We start from the raw sequence: 19031 nt of genomic DNA on the forward strand, positions 1-19031 counted from the left end.
GGTCTCTATGCAATGAGCCCTCCCTATGTTCCTTTCATTCAGGTAGTCTACATAAGTACCTGGTCTCAGTCCTATTGCTGATACTTTCTCTGCCTCAATACCACCTATGCAATCCAACGACCTAATCAAAGAGCTCTGAATGTCAACATATCGACCTTCCTAAAGCGGCGATCCATGTGTGCCTGGCACGTGATCTCCAAGGGCGCGAAATCGAGCTCCGCGGTCTCCAGCTCCTCTCTTCACCTTTTCCACGACTCTCATTGGACGAACGAGAATGGCGGCAGATCTGGCAGATCTCTTGGCCAAGGTGCTCCCCACCGGGGTTGAGGTCACTGTTCGCCATGTCTCCTCAACACCCACTCCGTGCGAAGCTCTCTTTGCAGCTGCGCCGGGCCAGGTCTCGGAGCCGACATTCTGCGAAAATCACTTCCTCTCTTTGTCAACTGACTGCAATGATGACGGTGAGACAATTATCTTCGGAATGGAGGTGATGGTCTACAACACGGCCCACTTAACCACCATCTTCATCTCCAAGGCCGACTCGACTGGCTTCCTGCATCTCCTAAAATTACCGCGCAAGGTGTCTGTCCTGAGACTTGTCTCCAATACATTTCTCTCATTTCTGGCTCGAACCCGCCAACGGCCCGGTGTACGTCTGGTTCTGTCGCTGTTCGCCCGCGCCCAAAATCAGTACCTGTTCCCGGGCAGCATTGAGAACGCCGAAAAGCATGTTCTTGACGATCGGGGCCTGATCAAGTGGTGGTGTCGTGTTCTAGATCCGATCTTACGCGAGCACGAGCCAGAGTCTGCTCTTCAAGAAACAAAAGCGCTGGATCAAACAGTCGAAGCTGCCAAGGCCTCTGCCACTGCATACTTGATCGTTCCAAGCTGTGACCGCTTTGAGACACTGAATTTCTTCCCGCCTACGGCCAAGACCGATCCCCAGGATCGCCCACGGTGGCTCAACAGCTACCCACTGAAGCAATTGTATCACGACCCCTCGGCTCCTCCCCGCTGCTTGGTGCCTCGTTTCCCCGATGATCCCAAGACTCGTTTCCTCATCGACCTGGACGGTGAACTCCCCGAGGAGAATGAAGGTCAGCCTGTCGCCCCTAATGCCGGACGCTGGCGCAGCGTACGCTCCTTGGACCAATTCTGGGAGATGATGTCCTTCCGCCAAGAATGCTCTGCTGGTCGGTTAGTCGGCTTTTTGTGGCTGGTCATCAATCCTCCTGGTTTGATGAACTCGACGTCAATGGAAAGCCAAACACGCGGTTCCTCTGACAACGGCCTGGTCTCCAATAGAACAGAGATTTCTGGGACCATTCCAAACGAGCAGAAAGTGGAGGATGGCTCTAGCCAGTCCCAAGAAATTGCTACCTTGACGAAGGCAACAACCACTTCCACGACCACCGATACCTCCCCCAAACTTCTCCAGGACGATGGATCTAGCACTATCAACCCTTTCGACTGGCCAGAAGCCGGACGTGGACAAGTCGTTCTCAGCGAAGCAGACTACAAAACCATGATGGATTCGGTTCTAGACCATTTCTATGACGAGAAAGAAGTCGTCGCCAGTACCAAACTCTACGTTGACCAAGTTTCTTGCCTCGCGGATGAGCTTACTTGGGGCAAGAAGGTTGTCGGAAGCAATACCTTGAGCAGCACTACTTCCCAGCCTGTCCACACCAATACCAACAATGACCTAGATCTCGGACTGATCCGCAAGCGAAAGAAGTCATTGGGCGAGGGCAACACACCCGTTGTGAGTGGGAACCAAGCACCGAGTGAGGCGGGAGACACGCAAGCAGCTCCGTCAGCACCGGCTGGTGTCAATGTTCTCAATGCGAGCTTGGTCCGGAAGAAGAAGAAAACATGATTAATGGGATTTTGCATTTGCTTTCGGTATCATGGGATAGGTCATGGAGTTTGGGGGAAATATTGATGTTTTTTCTTCATAATTGACATTCGAAAATAAATGAATAGCCATAATTTCCGCAATTGAACTACATTAGTACTTTTCTTTACATCCGGAGGTTCCGAGCAGGCTGCTATTTTGATACATCGATTATTTATAGTGTCTGAAATGAGACGCCCTCTGGTTGGTCCAATGCGCGTCCACAGGTGTCCTGTGAGAGCGGAGACAGCCAACTGCCGAAATGAAATCCACTCTCATCCAATTGCTTATTCTTCTTCTTCTCCTCCAGAATGTCCTTCTCGTATGCTTCTATGTTGCGTTCCCTTCGTGTCCCATGATAACGCCTACCTTTTCGTTCCTCCTTCGCAGGTCTGACGATGGCGCGCTGTACGCGTCCGTCGCGATCGGTTGGATTGCCCTGATCTGGTATGCCTTCATACTGGGAGTTTGCGGCTTGGGATATTTTCAAATGTATGATTCGGCCTGCTTTTTCAAAATTAAATATAACTAATGCAATTCCTTTCTGCTCAGATGGAAATATTTCCTCGGCCAGCCGTATCGGTCACGGCTAACGAACGCCGCCGCCGCCGACGTACCGCACGTCACCGCCATCCGACCTGTCAAGGGCCTTGAACCGCACCTCTATGACTGTCTCGCTGCCACCTTTCGACAGGACTACCCATGCGACAAGCTCAGCATTCGTCTATGTGTATCGACACGCGCCGACCCGGCCTACTCTACCCTCCGCAAACTAATCACCGACTTCCCGCATGTCGACGCGAGGATTTTTGTCGAAGACGAGGATCCCCTTTTGCAGCAGGATAGCATCAATACGTACACGCTCGGACCGAATCCCAAGATCCGGAATATGAGCCGCGCATACCGTGAAGCGAAAGGAGATATCGTCTGGATCATTGACTGCAATGTCTGGGTCGGGAAGGGAGTCTGTGCCCGGATGGTGGACAGACTGTGCGGGACTGGACCCTCATCGAGCAAGAAATACAAGTTCGTGCACCATCTACCTGTGGCAGTGGATGTGACAGGAGATAGAAACCTGCGTGAAGAGCGTCAGGCACTCCTAGATGCCAACCCAGAAGCCACGGATGCTGGTGGAGTGCCCGCAGCGATGACGTCCGTCCGTCCGGAGGATGGGCCTGCAGCTATGATCGCGACTGGAGGCGGTCGTTTGGAAGAGCTGTTCCTGTCCTCCGCGCACGCGAAAATGTACACCGCAATCAACACGGTTCTTGTTGCGCCGTGCATCGTGGGAAAATCCAACATGTTCCGCCGCTCCCATCTCGACTATCTCACCAGTCCGTTGGCATCGGACCCCCAGGCTCGCCATCCCGGCATCGATTTCTTCTCCGACAACATCTGCGAGGACCATCTGATCGGTGATCTGCTGTGGAAGAAGCAGGTGCGGGAAGAAAAAGAGCTCCGCGAGCGTTGGGGCAAGCATGCCATGGTCTTTGGTGACATGGCTATTCAGCCTGTTGCCAACATGAGCGTGCCGGCATACATCGCCCGTCGTGTCCGGTGGCTGCGAGTCCGTAAATTTACCGTTCTGCTGGCTACGCTTGTCGAACCAGGCACCGAGTCATTCCTATGCACAACCTATGGTGCCTGGGGCATCACTACTGCATTGGCGCCGTATCTTGAGCGCAATGGCGTGCAATTTGCTGCCTGGCTTGGGACGTGGGGTGCGTTTTTTGTCTTGTTCTCACTTGGCATTATCTCCTGGATCCTGGTCGATTGGACACTGTATATCAAGCTGCATTCGGCAAAATGCATCGAGTTGGATGAGGATACCCCAGCTTTTGCTCGGCCTCAACGCTACCGGTCATCCCAAACCACTCGTCGCCCGTTCATGCAATGGTTCGCCACCTGGCTGGGCCGTGAACTGCTGGCCCTGCCCATCTGGATCATGGCCGTGTATGGCGGTGTGACAGTCGTCTGGCGAGACCGACGCTTTAAGGTCGGCTTCGATGCGAAAGTTCGGGAGATCGATCCCTCTACTCCGCTACCTGTGCAGGTTTCGTCTTCTACCGGAGCGGTAGCGGGCAAGGTCCGGAGTGATTGAATTGATGTGTAGATGAGAGCATATGAACGTTATGTATGTATACTAGAGCAGCATTCTAAGCCCTGTAGCGTGTTTCAATGTAATGTCATGATAAAAAAGAATCAAAATGCATTAATATAGACACTAACAAACAACATATGCAAGAATAGAAAGTTACCCATATCTCCGATTCTATGCATGAAATCTTTAAACTTTTCTTCAATCATATCTGCCCAAAAAAAGCCATGTCATCCCAACCTCCTTGAGATAATCAAGCAGATCCACTAGCCTCACCCTCAGTAGCCCCTTTCTCCAAACTAGCGCCACTATCCGAATTCAAGAGCCACTCAACAACCTGTCTGCCCGCAGACATCTCACCAGCACTCTCAGCAGGCTTCTCCTCACCCTCATTCTCACCAATAGTCATCTCAATCTCCTGAGTCTGAGCATCATCGCCCTCAGCGCCCTCGACATCCTCGTCACCCTCAACAGCAGCCCACGCCGTCCGCTCAGCGAGGAACACAGCGTCGTGGCCAGCATCGTTCTTAACATCAAGGTCTGCGCCAGCTTCGACAAGAGCCTTAACGCATTCCAGGTGCGCGTTAAGCGCAGCCCAGTGCAGGGGCGTGTTGCCGGAGTTGTTGCGGTGGTTAACAAATGCGGAACGCTGGGCTGCGTCTGCGGATGACAGCTTTTGGAGCAGAGTTTTGAGGATTTCTGAGCGGTGTTAGTAAATACAAGAAAGAGGCGAAGGAATATTTGACATGACATGTAAAAACACAAGCAAGTCAAGTACAAATCGTTCGATTGACATACCAGAGTTTCCATTCGCAGCAGGGAAGTGCAGAATGCAGGATCCAGAGCCGCCCTCGCTCTCATCTGCCATGTCGATGGCAGATACCACGATCTGGGACTCGTTGCAGCTGTGTTGGCTGGCCAGGTTGGCGATGTCCTCATTTAGGGCCTCGAGGTCGCCTGCTCGGGCGTCATAGATCAGATCGTCGACTGCCTCGGCGGAGAGTGCGATTGGCACTGAAGGCTTTGCCTGTGATGTCGTGGAGGCGGACATGATGTGTGATGAACCAGGTTTTGGTATTATTTTTTTCTTTCTTTTTTGGTGGGGTTGTTTTTGATATCCCACTTTATTTGATGTAGCTGGAGTGGGGTGTCAGTAATTGGTCAATGTTCACGATTGGAGATGACAAGATAAGTGACAAGAAAACAAGGGGTATGATGTATGTAAAATCATAAAGGAATTTGGTGGAATTTGGAATTTTGCATAGTACGACAGCATGCCCCCCCCCCCCCCGGCGATATATCCATGCAATTCATGTCGATAAGCATTTCATTGTCAAGGACATGTTCCAGCCACAAAATGGGAATCGGTGTTTGAGGTGTTATTCCACGAATTGAATGTCAATCAACAGGGAGTACATTCTTACCTTTGCTTTCAGTTCTTTGCTTTCTAGCGTGGAGTATCCCGGCAACAAATGAAGCGATTGCCGCAAAAAAATAATTTGATATCGCGGGTCATGTGACTGATAGTGGGCTATCAGTCAAGGGTACAACAATAGAAGTCGTCGAATGAAAGTGGATGCAAATAACTACGCGCACATGATACACATTAAAATTACTGGGAGAGTCTCATATCGAGACAATGCTTGTGTTGATACATAGTACATTGTACAAATAACTTTGCTCAATCGTGGGTAGAGACGACAGGGCCTGTCTGCCTCTATCCACATGCAAGGCAGAACGCCGAGAGAAAAACAAATCAAACAAGCTCAAACGCCGAGTCCCACGTCCGGTGGGATGGTATCAAAAAGCTCCGAAATGGCAATGCGACCGGTGGCAACGAGAGAATACATCATACAACCCTCCCTCCCTCCCAGAACTCAAACAAACAGTTACCCACAGAGCTCTAATCCCTGAGCCAAGCCCGCCTCTTCTCCTCCTTCTTCTCACGACGTTTTTCCTTGAACTGCTTCAACTCTTGCTTCGTCAACTTCTTAGCACTGCGCTCTGCGCGCAAGCTCCGGCCGTCATGGCTATTTGCCGCGGCATCAACGTCGAAGAAAGCGTTCATCTGTCGTCGAGATTTGTTCGCATCATTGTGATTTTCCGGATTGATTGAATCAGCTTGCCATCGTCCAGTGAAGCGGTTAAATGTGCCGGTAGCTGCATATGCTGCAGAGGGGTCGAAACCGACTGCGCTCGTGGGCTGTGCTGGCTCTTCGTGGTATTGCGCATACGATGCCGTGGGGTCATAGTTGCCGTGGATCGCGGGATTGTAACCACCAAGGACTGGCTCTTTTTTCGGAACTGCGCTTTGGTTGCTGTCTTCTGTGCCGGGGGCTGCTGGGATTACTGGGGCTGCTGGGGCCTGAGGCACGCGAGGGTTTTCCCACTGTGAAACTCCAGTGAAGCGGTTGTAAAAGTAATATGCCCCTGCGGTGGCGTCCCATGCAGGTTCCCATCCATCGTCCTCGGTCTGTGCGGGCGGAGCCTCGGTGGGAAGTGGTGGTGGGAGATCATCGGGGAGTGGTGGTGCAGATGTCAGTTCATCTTGTTCAGGTTCATCGGGTTGAGACTGGGACGCGTGGGTCTCCGGTTCTTCAGTTTGTTGGTGTTCTTCGTTCTTTTCCGCGTGGTCTTTCTGACTATCGATGTCATGCTTGGCTTCCGTCTCAAGGCCCGATGGAGCAGGGCTGGGTGAGCCAGTGACGCGCTCTTGGGGAGCAGATGCCGATGCTTCTGGTGAGGCAGACATGCTGGGCAATGAAACCAATGATTTATGCAGGCAGGTAACCAATTGACAGAAGAGAAAGAGATCAGAGGATGCGATCTACCAAGTCGAAACAGAGGGTCCGTGCGGGGCATTTACCGCCACCGCCTACCTAAATGGGTCAATTTGGACGCTAACCCTAAGTATATTAGCGCAGGAGTATACACATGTGCACTCAACATCCGAGGACTACAAACCTACATCTCCAGGACCGTCACAGTTCAGATTTTGATTGAACATGTCTCACTTTTACATCAGATCAAATTCAGACTATTACCGTGTTATCTCTCCTACTTCAGTTTTGTGCTTGCCAACGCTCCAGCAATGGCACTATAACTTCCAGCGATGGCATGGCACTATGCTGGTTTGCAATCATCATCCCATTGCCGGTGCTCTCACGCAATAATGTACATATTTACACAGCGCAGTGACCAATTTCTGATTTTTTGTCTGTTACCGATCTGTTTTCGAGATACAGTGCAGACTGCAAGACTGCATACTGATTATGCACTCAGACAAGCATCTCGGAAGCGCGATCTCAGCTGCGTGTTCTCACACATGAGTATAGCTTGCTATCTGTAATGTCCTATATCCTCTCCCCTCCTTGCGAGTTCCCTATGGAACTTCCCGCGGGAATATTCATAGTCAACAACGAACTTCCGTGTGGAACTTCGGCCACAGTTATTTGATGTGGTGCAATTAACAAGAAATATGAAAACAACAGCTAGTTGTTAGGCAACTGTTTGGTGGAATGCGCGAGCAGGAATGTATGTAGTCGGGTCTTCCGGGTTCTATATTTTTTCCACTTGCGTGGACGCCTCGTGAATTGCATACGCAAGCCAAACAACAGATGAAGGCTCTGATACTGCTGTTAAACAAACGATTGGAGCTCAGGAAAATCTTTACATAGGAAATCTGATGAAAAGTTGATCGTCATGTCCGATCTACGAACCTACAATACTATGGACACACTTCGTATAGATGAGAGATGATAGATCTAGTTACGTATGTAGTTATAAAGTTTTTCATAGTGACATTTAGCTCAGTTTATACATAATAGAGAAGCCTTTTCTAGCAATAGACTGTAGGATACTGCGAATTGTTCGAACTCGGATATTTCTTTCCAACCTGCTAAGATATAGCTCCTTGCTTGATTTAACCCTTTGAACTTTTTCGGGTGATTTTGAGCGAGCCCTATAGCTCGGGCACAGTTACCGGCTGTTCTAATTGGCCTTTCGGGGGTTCTAACACTGGAATGTTGCCCCTGTGTTAATTCCTTGAACTACAGCGATGTGAACTCCCTGATTTCAGTAGAACTAGCTGCTTTGTGATGGGTTTGGCCTCTCACTATTGGATTGATCGCGAATTCCTCCATCCGTGTGGCTGACATTCTATCTTGTTTGTTGATGGTAAGCTTCACTAGGGGTAATCCTCTTGTATATCTTATTTGAGGTTAAAAAGGACCTTGTCCTGGCCGTCTTCGATGCTCGCCATCCAACATCCAGTCGACAAATTTCGCCAATATCGTGTCTCATCTTCGTTCTTTTAGACCCACGCCCACCTCCAGCGTCATTCACTCATTTTTAGTATCCTATTTAATTACTGGCTTCAACTAATACAGCTTGCCCATTATGAAGGGAATTACTTTTCTTTCGCTTTTTGGTGCTGCACTAGCTCATCCGGCGGGCCTTGTGAGTACTTCTATTTCTAGGTATATCAGAGCACACATCTGACCTGAGGGATATCTTAGTGGTGGGGTACCGATGTCTGCTACACCAGTCCAGACAATACCGACAATCAGTGCTCGGATGTTCAACAGAAAGGCTTTGACTGGTCTGAGCTGGCAAACGGTGACAATTGGGACTTTGATGGCTTCCACTTCTCTGGGCTCGAGCCCAAGAAGGGCTGTCAGGGATCTAATGACGGAGTAGGTCATTTTTACACATTTGAAGCTCTCAATTCTAACTCCTTAAAGGGCACTTGTCTTGCGGGAAAACTTTCTCGTGATGATGACTGGACAATCGAGATTTCCGCCACCGACGCTCCATTCTCAATCCGAAACTTCCATCTTTCAACTTCCCGGAGCACGGATGTCCTCATAATCTATGAGATGCCTGACGGTTCTTCCTGTCATCATGTCGCTTCGAGCTCGTACAGGGGAACTGATGTCGCCAACGACCAGTGCGGCGGTGCTGTGTCGGTCGAGTTCACGCTTCCCGAAGAGAGCAAGTTCGGCCATTGTGATATCGAGATCCATCAGATCGACTTTGACTGCTCTACTGGATCCAAGCCGCCAGGTCACCCCGAGCCTAGCCCGAGCCCGACTCCTTCCCATCCTCCGTTCCATTGGACCTCGTCTGCTACGCAGGAGGTTTCTACGACTAGCCACTCTTCCCAGAAGATGACGACTTCCACAGTCTGGACTACTGAGGAGATCACCATCACCAAATGTCCACCAACCGTCACCAACTGCCCTGATCATTCCACTGTATTGGTTACCTCTACATATCCATTGTCCACCACAATCTGCCCGTCCAAGCCCGCAGAAACGGATCCTACCACATCCTCTCATGTTGTGCACATACCGATCACGAGCTCGACTGCTTTCCTACCTCCTTGGACCTCTTCTGCTACGCAGGAGGTTTCTACGACTAGCCACTCTTCCCGGCAGATGACGACTTCCACAATCTGGACTACGGAGGAGATCACCATCACCAAATGTGCACCAACCGTCACTAATTGCCCTGGCCATTCCACTGTATTGGTTACCTCTACATATCCATTGTCCACCACAATCTGCTCGTCCAAGCCCGCAGAAACGGATCCTACCACAACCTCTCCTCATGTTGTACACACACCGATCACGAAATCCATCAGCACCACGACCACTACCGAGCCCAGCCCGCCCGCTGTTACTGCGCCTTGCCCCAACGTGGTACCCAAGTGTATCAACACATGGCTCTCCATTCCCAAGTGCGACTCCAACAGCGACGCCGCATGCTTCTGCCCATCCACCGAATTTACAGACAAAGTTAGCGGCTGTATTCGAGCCTGGAGCAGCTCCAAGGAAGAGGAAGATTCCGCCCTTGCTTACTTCGCTGGCATCTGCGCCTCCTTCGTTCCGAAGAACCCTGCTATTGTTGACATCGCTACAACCTGCACTTCGTCGTACCCCGTTCCTACGATCACTGCTGGCCCTCAGATCACTGACAACACACGTACATTTGCTGAGACTGTTGGTGTAGCCACCTCTGTCCCCCAGGCTCCTCCTTGTACCACCATCAGCTGGGCCTCGCATACGGCAACTGTTCCCCACGTTGGGTTCAGCACGGTCACTTGTTCCTCCACAACTTCTGTGAATCTGGTGGTTGTTACTACGACCAGTCCTCCTAAGACCAGCCACTATGCGCATGTGTCGTCCTCGAAGATGACAACTCGATGCAAAACCCACTCCACCTCTCTTCTTACGCCAACTGTTCCTAAGACCACTTTCTCCAAGCCCACAGGATCCAAGCCAACTGAAACTGTCGTCCTTGCCAATGCTGGGTCGAAACTACCCTTGTGTAGTTTCTGGGCTTTTGGCATTTCACTTTTGGCGCTTTTGTTTTAATAGTCTCCTTGTCCAAATTTTGAGAAAACGAACTTTACTTCATTGTGGTCGGTCGTGACTTGTTCCATTGCATATATTAAATGCAAGGCAATGCGGACTAGGGCTCGATCTGATTAAACTTACATTCTGGCAATAATTATATACTACTTATTTATTTGAAGATTATCTACTTGGATGTAACGTTGGAAGTAATCTCACCGGTCTAATCGCCGCCTTGATCTTCCTATAACTGACTATAACTAAGATTCTGACCATCCTCCACATTATACCTAGTCCATACTCAATAAATTACACAAATGATTTTTGCAAATCTATGGCTACGAGGTAGGTAGCAAGTTCACCTCCATCTTATATACCATCGCTCAAAGTCTATAGGGGAACCCCGGCACTCGTATCGTGCGCATTGTGATCAATGAAACTGACTCATATGTACGAAAAGGCCTAACTTGAAAGAATGTCATACGAGCTCATCGAGCTAATCCCACGCCAAAATATCAGTAAGATCATGTACATGGCCAGGTTCCCACTGAACAAGGGCAAGATTCCCGGGATCGAAGCAGTAGGTTTGTGCTTGACCGAGACGGTTGCAATCGTAACAGTAGGTGCTGTATTATATGATCAGAGTGGGTGCTCGATGCGCGATGGAGAACAGCACAACCAAACATAATGACACTTGGGAGCTGTAAAAAAGTGGTTCGGAGTTTTATATTGATCGATGCGGAAACGCCGAATGTAGGTCCATATGCATGAGAAAAGGCAAGTGTGGCAAACTTTTGCAGATCTGAATAAAGCATAGGGAAATGATCCTTTGGTCCGGGGCCTTTTAGCATGCAGCGTAAGCTTGAATGGAGTGATCATGGATATCTCGGGTTTGTGGCTGTGTTGGACTACACTTGCATGGATCGGGCAAAAAGGAAGATACAAACAATAGGCAAGATTCGTCCGACGCGTAACTTACGTTGTAGGCGAAAAGTATTCATTGGATGAAGCTAGTGAGAAAATTACTGAGTATTGCTTACAACATTGGGCATCCCTCATGAATAGCCCAAATACAAAGTACCCTCTGTGAGACAGGGCCCACTTTCAGCTTTCAGCTAGCCTTCATCATCCACGCGGAACTGATGGCAAGGGGAGAAATAATTGAATATGGAGCTGATAAAATATTTGCGCTTAGTATACCCACGCTAGGTAAGATAACGCCTCTTTCCGATCTTCTTTCGATTCAAAGCTCGGAATGGACCGAAGTGGAGACATTTTCTAGCCACAAGCGTCATCGAATAGGGGTTATTATATCGTACTCTGTACCTGGAAGTAAAATTGAATTCATAGAAGACCAGAAATTTTGTCAAGCAGTAAGTCATCGCCGCTGAGGAGTGACTCTGAACCTGTCAGAAGACCAATGAAAAGACAAAGGACTAGTCCTACAATAGCAAATACATATAAAGAAAGTACTACAGATTGGATAATGTAGTGATAAATGCGAATCACATGTCTGCGTGGCTGGAGACATGTCAGATATAACATCCTCGGCAAACCTAACTTACGCTATTGAGACATTGATGTTGTAGTCCCCACTTCAAGGTCCGCTAAAGTGATGAACAGGCTAAAAACCCTTATTTTGTTCCATATAGCGGTCAGTCGATCCACCTAGATTCAGTTCTTCACGCAAACTACGGAGTATACCTTTCATTCACCCAATCGGGTCAACAAGGAATGGAGACCCAGCTGGTCATAAATTTCAGAGAACCCACCACGGAGCTGAAGTTCGTGATAGCATGCATACTATCGCCGAAAACGCTGAACCGTTTCGGCCCGATCTGGAGCAGGATTTCGATCCCATAAATAGGGACGAAAAAATACGAGGGCAACATCCAATGACAAGTAGATCTGCTGTCGGCTCATATCTCCCCTAGGCCCTATTATATCGGGAGACAAAACCAGAAACGGGAAGGACTGTCTTTCTATCGATCTGCTGTACTAGTACTTATGTACTATGTGCCACAGTTCAGCCCCGATCAGGTTTATCGAAAAAAGTAGAATGTGGCTGGCTAGCACTACTTGAAATGCATACAGTAGTATATCTTTGGTGGTATATTTACCCTCCAGTGTTCGCTTTCTGGTCCTAAATCTATTCAAACCATTCATGCAGAACAGTTTCCCACTATGGAGAACGGATTACAGCAACAGCTCCAGCAACTACAACAATCGAGCCCTGCCTTAGATGATTTAGCACGTTCAGAGCTCTTCAAACCAGCCCCGCGCTCTTTCAACCTGGAGCAATCTACTAGACTGAGTTACCAGAGGGCGAAGGCTTTTGCTAATGCATATGGTATTCCCTACTTATCTACTCTGCCACTATATACAACTAATAACCAGAGCAGGCTTGACGCTTAAGGATGTTTTATACATCACCCCTAAATTCTGGAAGCTGCATCGAGAACCTCTACTGGCAATTGATGGCGGGGCTTTCACCCTCCTTAGTATTCAGTGCAATCTCTTTGTGGGCACGCTGGCTCCTTTTGCCTTGAAGCGTCCGGAGCTTCAGCCAATCCTCCAATCTGCTTTGGATTTCGATATCTCGTGAGTTCATCTCTAAGCAAATCTTCAAACACGCAGCATTTTAAGATTCGTAGCTAACAGGGAGTTGATATCTAGGGCACAATTCATGTTGACCGAAGTGAATCATGGATTAGATGCACGGAATATTCAGACAACCGCAACGATTCTGCCCGATGGTGACATCGACCTTCACACTCCTTCCGCAAACGATGCAAAGTAAGAGGAATATCGGAGTTCAATTATTTTGAAATTGGCTAACAGATAGTCTCAGGGTCATGCCGCCAACTACACCGAGGGGTGGTATTCCAGTGATTGCAATTGTGATGGCTCGTCTTGTGAATGAAGATAAAGACTATGGAATCCGGCCATTCCTAGTCCAACTTGGAAACGGAAAAGAGATGTGTAAGGGTGTTATAGCGAAGTGAGCCTCCAAGAACCCTCCCATGTCTAGACCACAAGAGCTAATTTATAAAAGGGCCTTGCCTCAACGAACTGGTGCCCATCCAGTCGATCATGCTCTCACATACTTTGACCACGTTCGTCTACCAAGATCCGCCTTACTTGGCAGTGCGGAAGAAACAGAAAACAAGCGCGAAGGGTTCTTGTCCTCGATCCATCGCGTTGCAGTGGGTACTCTCTTCCTCTCAGGGTGTGTCATCCCATCACTCAAGCTCGCCGCCTACAATGCCGCGTGTTTCAGCCAGAACAGGCTTGTCAGTGGCCAAGACGGAAAACCGGTGGCAGTGATTGATTTCCGGACTCAACATATGCCCATCCTCCATACTATCGCCCAGTATAGTGTGCTAGAAGCATTCCTCGTTTCTGCAGCGATGGCGTTCCGAGAACAGAGCGTGGACCCCCGAGTGCGCCATGGTATAGCCACAGCTTTCAAGGCGATAGCACTTGGTCATTTCAACAAAAGCATCAATGCTATGAATGAGCGATGTGGATGGCATGGACATTATGAGCATAATCAGCTCCTTCAGATGGAGGTAAGATCTCAGTTTTTCTTACTCGTCTTATGGTTGACTAATTCACCTTTCTAGCTGGAAATGCGCGGCGCATCGACTGCAGAGGGCGATATCCGCGTTCTTGCCATCCGTACGTGTCTGGAACTTGAAAATGCCGGAGAAATTACTAACAGTAAAATATAGGACTCGCGTCTGAACTATTGATCGGTCGGTATCAAATGCCTCCACCAAACGATCCCAGCAGCCCCATTGCTCGACACGAGGCGTCCCTGTTCTCCGAAGCGAGGGATCTTCTTCAAGAAGGTGCCAAGGGAGCTCACCGAAGCGAGCGATTCAATCGGGATATCCTTCCGCTCGCTCTTCCATTAGTTCAGGCAGTTGGCCACAGAATGGCATATGAAGCTGCTATAGACGCCAATATTGACTCGAGCTTGCTTGACCTTTATGAGAGTGGGGTTTTGAAGGAGGACTCTGCGTGGTACGTTGAACAAGGGGGACTCAGCAGAGGAGTTCAACGCGAAATGGAAGCTCAGGCGGTGGATGTCTTACTTCCCCAGATGAAGGATCTCCTGTTGGTTTCTGGTGTCCAGCCATATAGCAATGCCCCCATGACTTCGAAGACATTGTGGAATGATTTCGTTTCGGGGTTGGAGGTCTTCGAGGGAGATGCGCCTTCAGATCTGTTTCCTTGATTTTTGAGGGGTTGATTATTTATAGTTTGAATCGATATAGCGATTGATTTTCGTTAGATAAATATACTTATGTAAGTTTTATAAGACTACCTAGGGTTGACAATTGTTGACCAAAAATCTCGGGGCACCCTATTTGGACCCACACCCGCGTTCAAAGGCGCGTTTTTGATGTCTTGAGAAATTGGAGGCTGCAATTCCTCGCTTTTATGGACATCCATGCAAGATAATGATCCTATTCACACGGCCAAGATTGTTAGAAAATGGTTAACTAAGGACTGTAATTGCACGATGGTATAGTCACCATATTCGCGAGATTTTAGTCCCATTAGATACGCGAGGTCAAAACCGAAAAGAATTTTCGATCGGATTAATCCCGATCTTCCAAACTGTGCTGAAACCTTGGAACTGTTGATCAATTATTTAATCTTTTTCGGATTTAATTGAACAGGCGTAGGTGGTGTTGGGAGGAGAATAATTTGGCCGGGTGGTTAGCACCATGGAGCACAGAGCTTAGGGATTGCTAAGTATTTGTAAATAATGTGATTGGATTCATTGAACAATTGCGCATTTAAAAGTATTATTTTTGTTGTTATGCATTGGTTGTAGATATATATTTGGGGTGTTGTTTCCTAGAACTATAGTACTCTACATACTATACACCTATACACCCACACTCTGAAAAAATATATATCTTGAACCTCTACGTTAAAGACAACTCCCACCCCAACCACTTTAGTGGGAAGTAAAGAAGAAGACCATTTCAATCAAGCGTTTATTATAGAGGTAGAGATAATTGTTTAATAACTTAATATGAAATTTTAGTAAATTTGTTTCGTGAAGACTACTAGAACGGCTAGGTTATCATCAATTAGCGTTGCGTTTTCTTACAACTCACTATTTTTGGGAATTACCCCCAAGTATCAACTGCTGTGCTATTGCCTAATAGCTACTCTACTAAAATGACGTACTACCTCATACCATGAGCAGCACAGAGTACACCAGGCGTCATTTCCCACTACATTCTCCATATCGTCCTCATTTAAGTGCCCAAGTTTGACCATATAGTTCATCCATGAAATTACCAGCAATAAAATTGCGATATACATTGAATGGATCTAGCGAGATCCGGGCCATTCTCAGGATCGTCGAGAACTTGATCCGAAAAATGCGATATGAGACTACATTGAGAACTAAGGTACACCAGTAATGCGGACCATGCATGTATAGACCAAGGGGAAAGATTGCTTGACTGAAAAATTGAGAGAAGGGGACAACGTGTATAATCTCAAATCATGCAAACAGACCGATTCAAGTCCTGTGAGAAGCCGCCAGGGGGAAGCTTGGTTGTAATCCACGCCATGATTCTCGAGGCAAAGCGAAACCTCCAATCGGAGACTTCATTGGGATGCCCTGTGATTACCATTACGGTGCTTGATTCCTCGCAGTCTAAGGAATTAAACAATGAAGGGAGTGCCTTAGGTCTCCCTACGTGGCTTTAGTACCCGAAGTGCAGTGGGCGCCCTTGCAGGGGATCCTCATACGGGAAATCAACCATTTAGAGGAAGAATCCAAGTGGCCTTATCGACGGAGTTAGTTTCCTGCCATGAGTAGTGTATGCGTGACATGCCTTAGCTCCCGAGTTGCAGAGACAAAGTCAAATCAAAGGGAGAAAAGCCCCTGTGTTGGGAAATTGAAGTCTCCAGGTACACGCTTAGACCCACTTGAAGAGCTTAAGCTTACTTTGATTAGGTTTATGGGCTATGAATGTGGTTCTGTAGTCAGAGACCAAGGTATGACATAGCTATATCTGAATTATTCATGTTTTTATCCAACATTACAGACAAATTGTGGGCGCGAGCCTCGGCTGAGCAGACGAGCGAGGGCAAGGGAATGCCAGGGCAGTCCCTAGTCGCGTGAAGTGAGAACTTGGGAGTAGATCCATACCAGGACCCTACACAGGAGCTCTCTCGTTGGTCTATAGGCCCTACAGAGTGGAGCGATCCTCCTCTCCCTTTCCTTCTCAGTTACATTCCGAGGAGCATACTGGAGATGATCTTGTTAGGAAGCAAAACAATCTGGCCCTGGAATATGGAGTCAGGGCGACTCACAGACCGCCAGTCAAATCTATAAAGATGAGGTGATTCATCGCCCTCAGTTTATTTTTTCTTCATCCGCATCAAACACTCTCTTTCAAACTTTCCTTCTCTATTCTTCCATCTTCTCTACTCTCCGAGTTTTCACTCTTTCAAGTCCAAACCCACCGTCACAATGCAGTTCTCTCTCTCCGCTATTGTCCTCGGCCTCGCTGCCACTGTCTACGCTCTTCCCCCTGGAGGCTCCGCCAACGCAGGTGGTGCTGGTAACGCCAACGGTGTCGGCAACAAGGGCAACACCGACGTTCGCTTCGCTGTCCCCGACAACATGACCGTCAAGCAGGCTCAGGCCAAGTGCGGTGACCAGGCCCAGCTCTCCTGCTGCAACAAGGCCGTCTACGCCGGTGACACCACCGACATCAACTCCGGCATGCTCGGCGGTACCCTCAGCAACCTGATCGGCTCTGGCTCTGGTGCTTCCGGCCTTGGTCTCTTCGACCAGTGCTCCAAGCTGGACCTCCAGATCCCCATCGTCAACCTTATCCCCATCAACGTCCAGGACCTCATCAACCAGAAGTGCAAGCAGAACATTGCCTGCTGCCAGAACTCACCTTCCAGCGCCGTGAGTACTCCCACTATCACAGCCGATCGAACACTACTAACGCACCAAACAGAACTCCGACCTCATCGGTCTCGGCCTCCCCTGTGTTGCCCTTGGATCCATCCTCTAAGTGCTTCGCTATGTTTTCTCGCATCATGCAAGAAGCACCGGTCATCATGCCGGCTCTTTGGACCTTGTTGCAGAGCTCGACATGACTGGCGATGTGGACTGTTATCGATTTCGGGAATGGGAAGCAGGCTTTTGGCTTTTGTTTGATTAGTTAGATACCTGTTCGTTTCACATCTCGTGTATCATTTAACTTGTGTCGTGTGGCACCCCTCGGAGAAAGAAGATGTTTTGATTTTGCTTATTACGTTGGTGTTTCGCATCTGCTTCTTGTTTGTGCATTGGAACCGCCCAGCTGTTGTCTCGGGTAGGGCTTCTCTCGCATATATTACTTTAATTCATTAGATTCGCTCGCATTCATTATCTTCACTGGTCTGCAACTGTAGAATGAGAATGACTTAGAACGCAAATCCATATTCACTCACTCCTTCATTCATTATCCCTATCCCATAGTACACTATCCCTTGCAGGAAATCCCCCCCTCCCCTTGAGCCATTCCCCCGCAAGTTATGCCCTTTGCGTAGTCCTAGTGCGAGTTTGCGAGCTTTTTCCTTTCTCCTTTTGCTTTGGCCTCTTGCTTTCGGTTCCGTTTCCTTATGACCCATAGACCTAAACTTATGCCAGTCATCGTCTACCAGCATCTAAACAAATATAAACGTCGAATTTTGACTTCATTCAAACTCCCATGCCAACTATGTACACATAAACCGAGACATACTCCAATTGACAAACTTCTACCCCAGTCTCCCAAACCCAACACCACCCCATACACTATTCCTCCTCTTCTTATCATGCAAACCGCCCTCCACCCACTTCTCATCCTTCTTATCCACCAAACTCTCCTCCTCCGTAACCCCAGCAGAATCCAACCATTTCGGCGACTGTAGACTGCGCGACGTCTTAACCGAGATCGACGAGCGCGGAATATTCAACCCACAATGTTTCCTCAACAAAGCCGTCATAGACCTCTTATCCTTCTTCTCAGCCACACATTTCTCAGCAGACGAAAAGCCCTTCTGGGCCGTTGTCGTAGACGAAGCACCCTTTCCCGGATAACCACCAGCATCATCTGAGGCTTTGCTCGTGTTTTTATCCCTTCCCATCTCCAAAGGCTCCATCAGCACCCTCCTCGGCGAATCAACAGGCGACCGACAATCCAATTTCAAAACCGGATACGCGGGTCTGGCCAGCGCCCTGGTCGCGCGATCTATCGGCGGGTTGGACGTAGTATTCCCGTCGAACAAAGTTCGCATATTCCCATTATCTGTCCTGATCTGCATACGGTTCGCTGGTGCTTCGCATGGTAGGACTGGCTCGTGGAACGAGTGGTGGACCATGGTTGAGGTGGAATCCATGCTTGCGCGGTTCAGAGAGGCTGTTTCAGAGGTTGTTTTGATTAGGTCGTTTGAGTCTTCGTCGTGGAGTTTGGTGCTTGTTGTTGAGTGTCTTTTGGAGAGACGGTTCTTTCGCATGCAGCGTGACAGGGTGGATATGAAGCCCATTTTGAATTTTGGGGAGTTGGTTTAGGAGTTGGGATTTTGTAAGAATTTGCGTGTGCAGTGGTAGGTAATGGTATAGGGTTGGGATGTAAAGTTGGGTGTTTTGGTGTTGATGTTA

General features: G+C 48.6%; 8 protein-coding genes across 8 annotated transcripts; 5 read left to right on the forward strand and 3 right to left on the reverse strand.

The window, feature by feature from the left end:
- Positions 1–274: 274 nt before the first annotated feature.
- On the forward strand, positions 275–1879 carry N7471_007731 (H3 histone acetyltransferase RTT109; the record flags this gene model as incomplete). Its single annotated transcript, XM_057280450.1, has 1 exon — positions 275–1879. The coding sequence occupies one exon, from the start codon at positions 275–277 to the stop codon at positions 1877–1879; it is 1605 nt and encodes a 534-aa protein (XP_057134710.1).
- Positions 1880–2159: 280 nt separating this feature from the next.
- On the forward strand, positions 2160–4061 carry N7471_007732 (putative ceramide glucosyltransferase; the record flags this gene model as incomplete). The annotated part of the gene is made up of 2 exons (XM_057280451.1): positions 2160–2389; positions 2450–4061. 2 exons carry the CDS (start codon positions 2160–2162, stop codon positions 3996–3998), a joined length of 1779 nt encoding a protein of 592 aa, XP_057134711.1. The 3' UTR covers positions 3999–4061.
- Positions 4062–4089: 28 nt separating this feature from the next.
- On the reverse strand, positions 4090–5453 carry N7471_007733 (ankyrin repeat domain-containing protein). The gene is made up of 3 exons (XM_057280452.1): positions 5420–5453; positions 4794–5132; positions 4090–4694 (listed from the first exon to the last, which is right to left on the reverse strand). The coding sequence occupies exons 2-3, from the start codon at positions 5044–5046 to the stop codon at positions 4249–4251; spliced, it is 699 nt and encodes a 232-aa protein (XP_057134712.1). The 5' UTR covers positions 5047–5132; positions 5420–5453; the 3' UTR covers positions 4090–4248.
- A 445-nt stretch (positions 5454–5898) lies between these two features.
- On the reverse strand, positions 5899–6747 carry N7471_007734 (WW/Rsp5/WWP; the record flags this gene model as incomplete). Its single annotated transcript, XM_057280453.1, has 1 exon — positions 5899–6747. The coding sequence occupies one exon, from the start codon at positions 6745–6747 to the stop codon at positions 5899–5901; it is 849 nt and encodes a 282-aa protein (XP_057134713.1).
- Positions 6748–8393: 1646 nt separating this feature from the next.
- N7471_007735 (uncharacterized protein) lies at positions 8394–10372 on the forward strand (the record flags this gene model as incomplete). Its single annotated transcript, XM_057280454.1, has 3 exons — positions 8394–8453; positions 8513–8689; positions 8738–10372. The coding sequence occupies 3 exons, from the start codon at positions 8394–8396 to the stop codon at positions 10370–10372; spliced, it is 1872 nt and encodes a 623-aa protein (XP_057134714.1).
- Positions 10373–12535: 2163 nt separating this feature from the next.
- Positions 12536–14594, forward strand: N7471_007736 (putative acyl-CoA oxidase; the record flags this gene model as incomplete). The annotated part of the gene is made up of 7 exons (XM_057280455.1): positions 12536–12701; positions 12754–12952; positions 13028–13147; positions 13203–13352; positions 13407–13923; positions 13978–14032; positions 14086–14594. 7 exons carry the CDS (start codon positions 12536–12538, stop codon positions 14592–14594), a joined length of 1716 nt encoding a protein of 571 aa, XP_057134715.1.
- Positions 14595–16862: 2268 nt separating this feature from the next.
- N7471_007737 (hydrophobin family protein) lies at positions 16863–17418 on the forward strand (the record flags this gene model as incomplete). Its single annotated transcript, XM_057280456.1, has 2 exons — positions 16863–17309; positions 17362–17418. 2 exons carry the CDS (start codon positions 16863–16865, stop codon positions 17416–17418), a joined length of 504 nt encoding a protein of 167 aa, XP_057134716.1.
- A 730-nt stretch (positions 17419–18148) lies between these two features.
- Positions 18149–18916, reverse strand: N7471_007738 (uncharacterized protein; the record flags this gene model as incomplete). Its single annotated transcript, XM_057280457.1, has 1 exon — positions 18149–18916. The coding sequence occupies one exon, from the start codon at positions 18914–18916 to the stop codon at positions 18149–18151; it is 768 nt and encodes a 255-aa protein (XP_057134717.1).
- Between the last annotated feature and the right edge of the window lie 115 nt (positions 18917–19031).

This window comes from Penicillium samsonianum, assembly GCF_028829775.1.
Source record: "Penicillium samsonianum strain IBT 33392 chromosome Unknown utg000004l_segment0_segment0, whole genome shotgun sequence".
Taxonomy (NCBI): domain Eukaryota; kingdom Fungi; phylum Ascomycota; class Eurotiomycetes; order Eurotiales; family Aspergillaceae; genus Penicillium; species Penicillium samsonianum.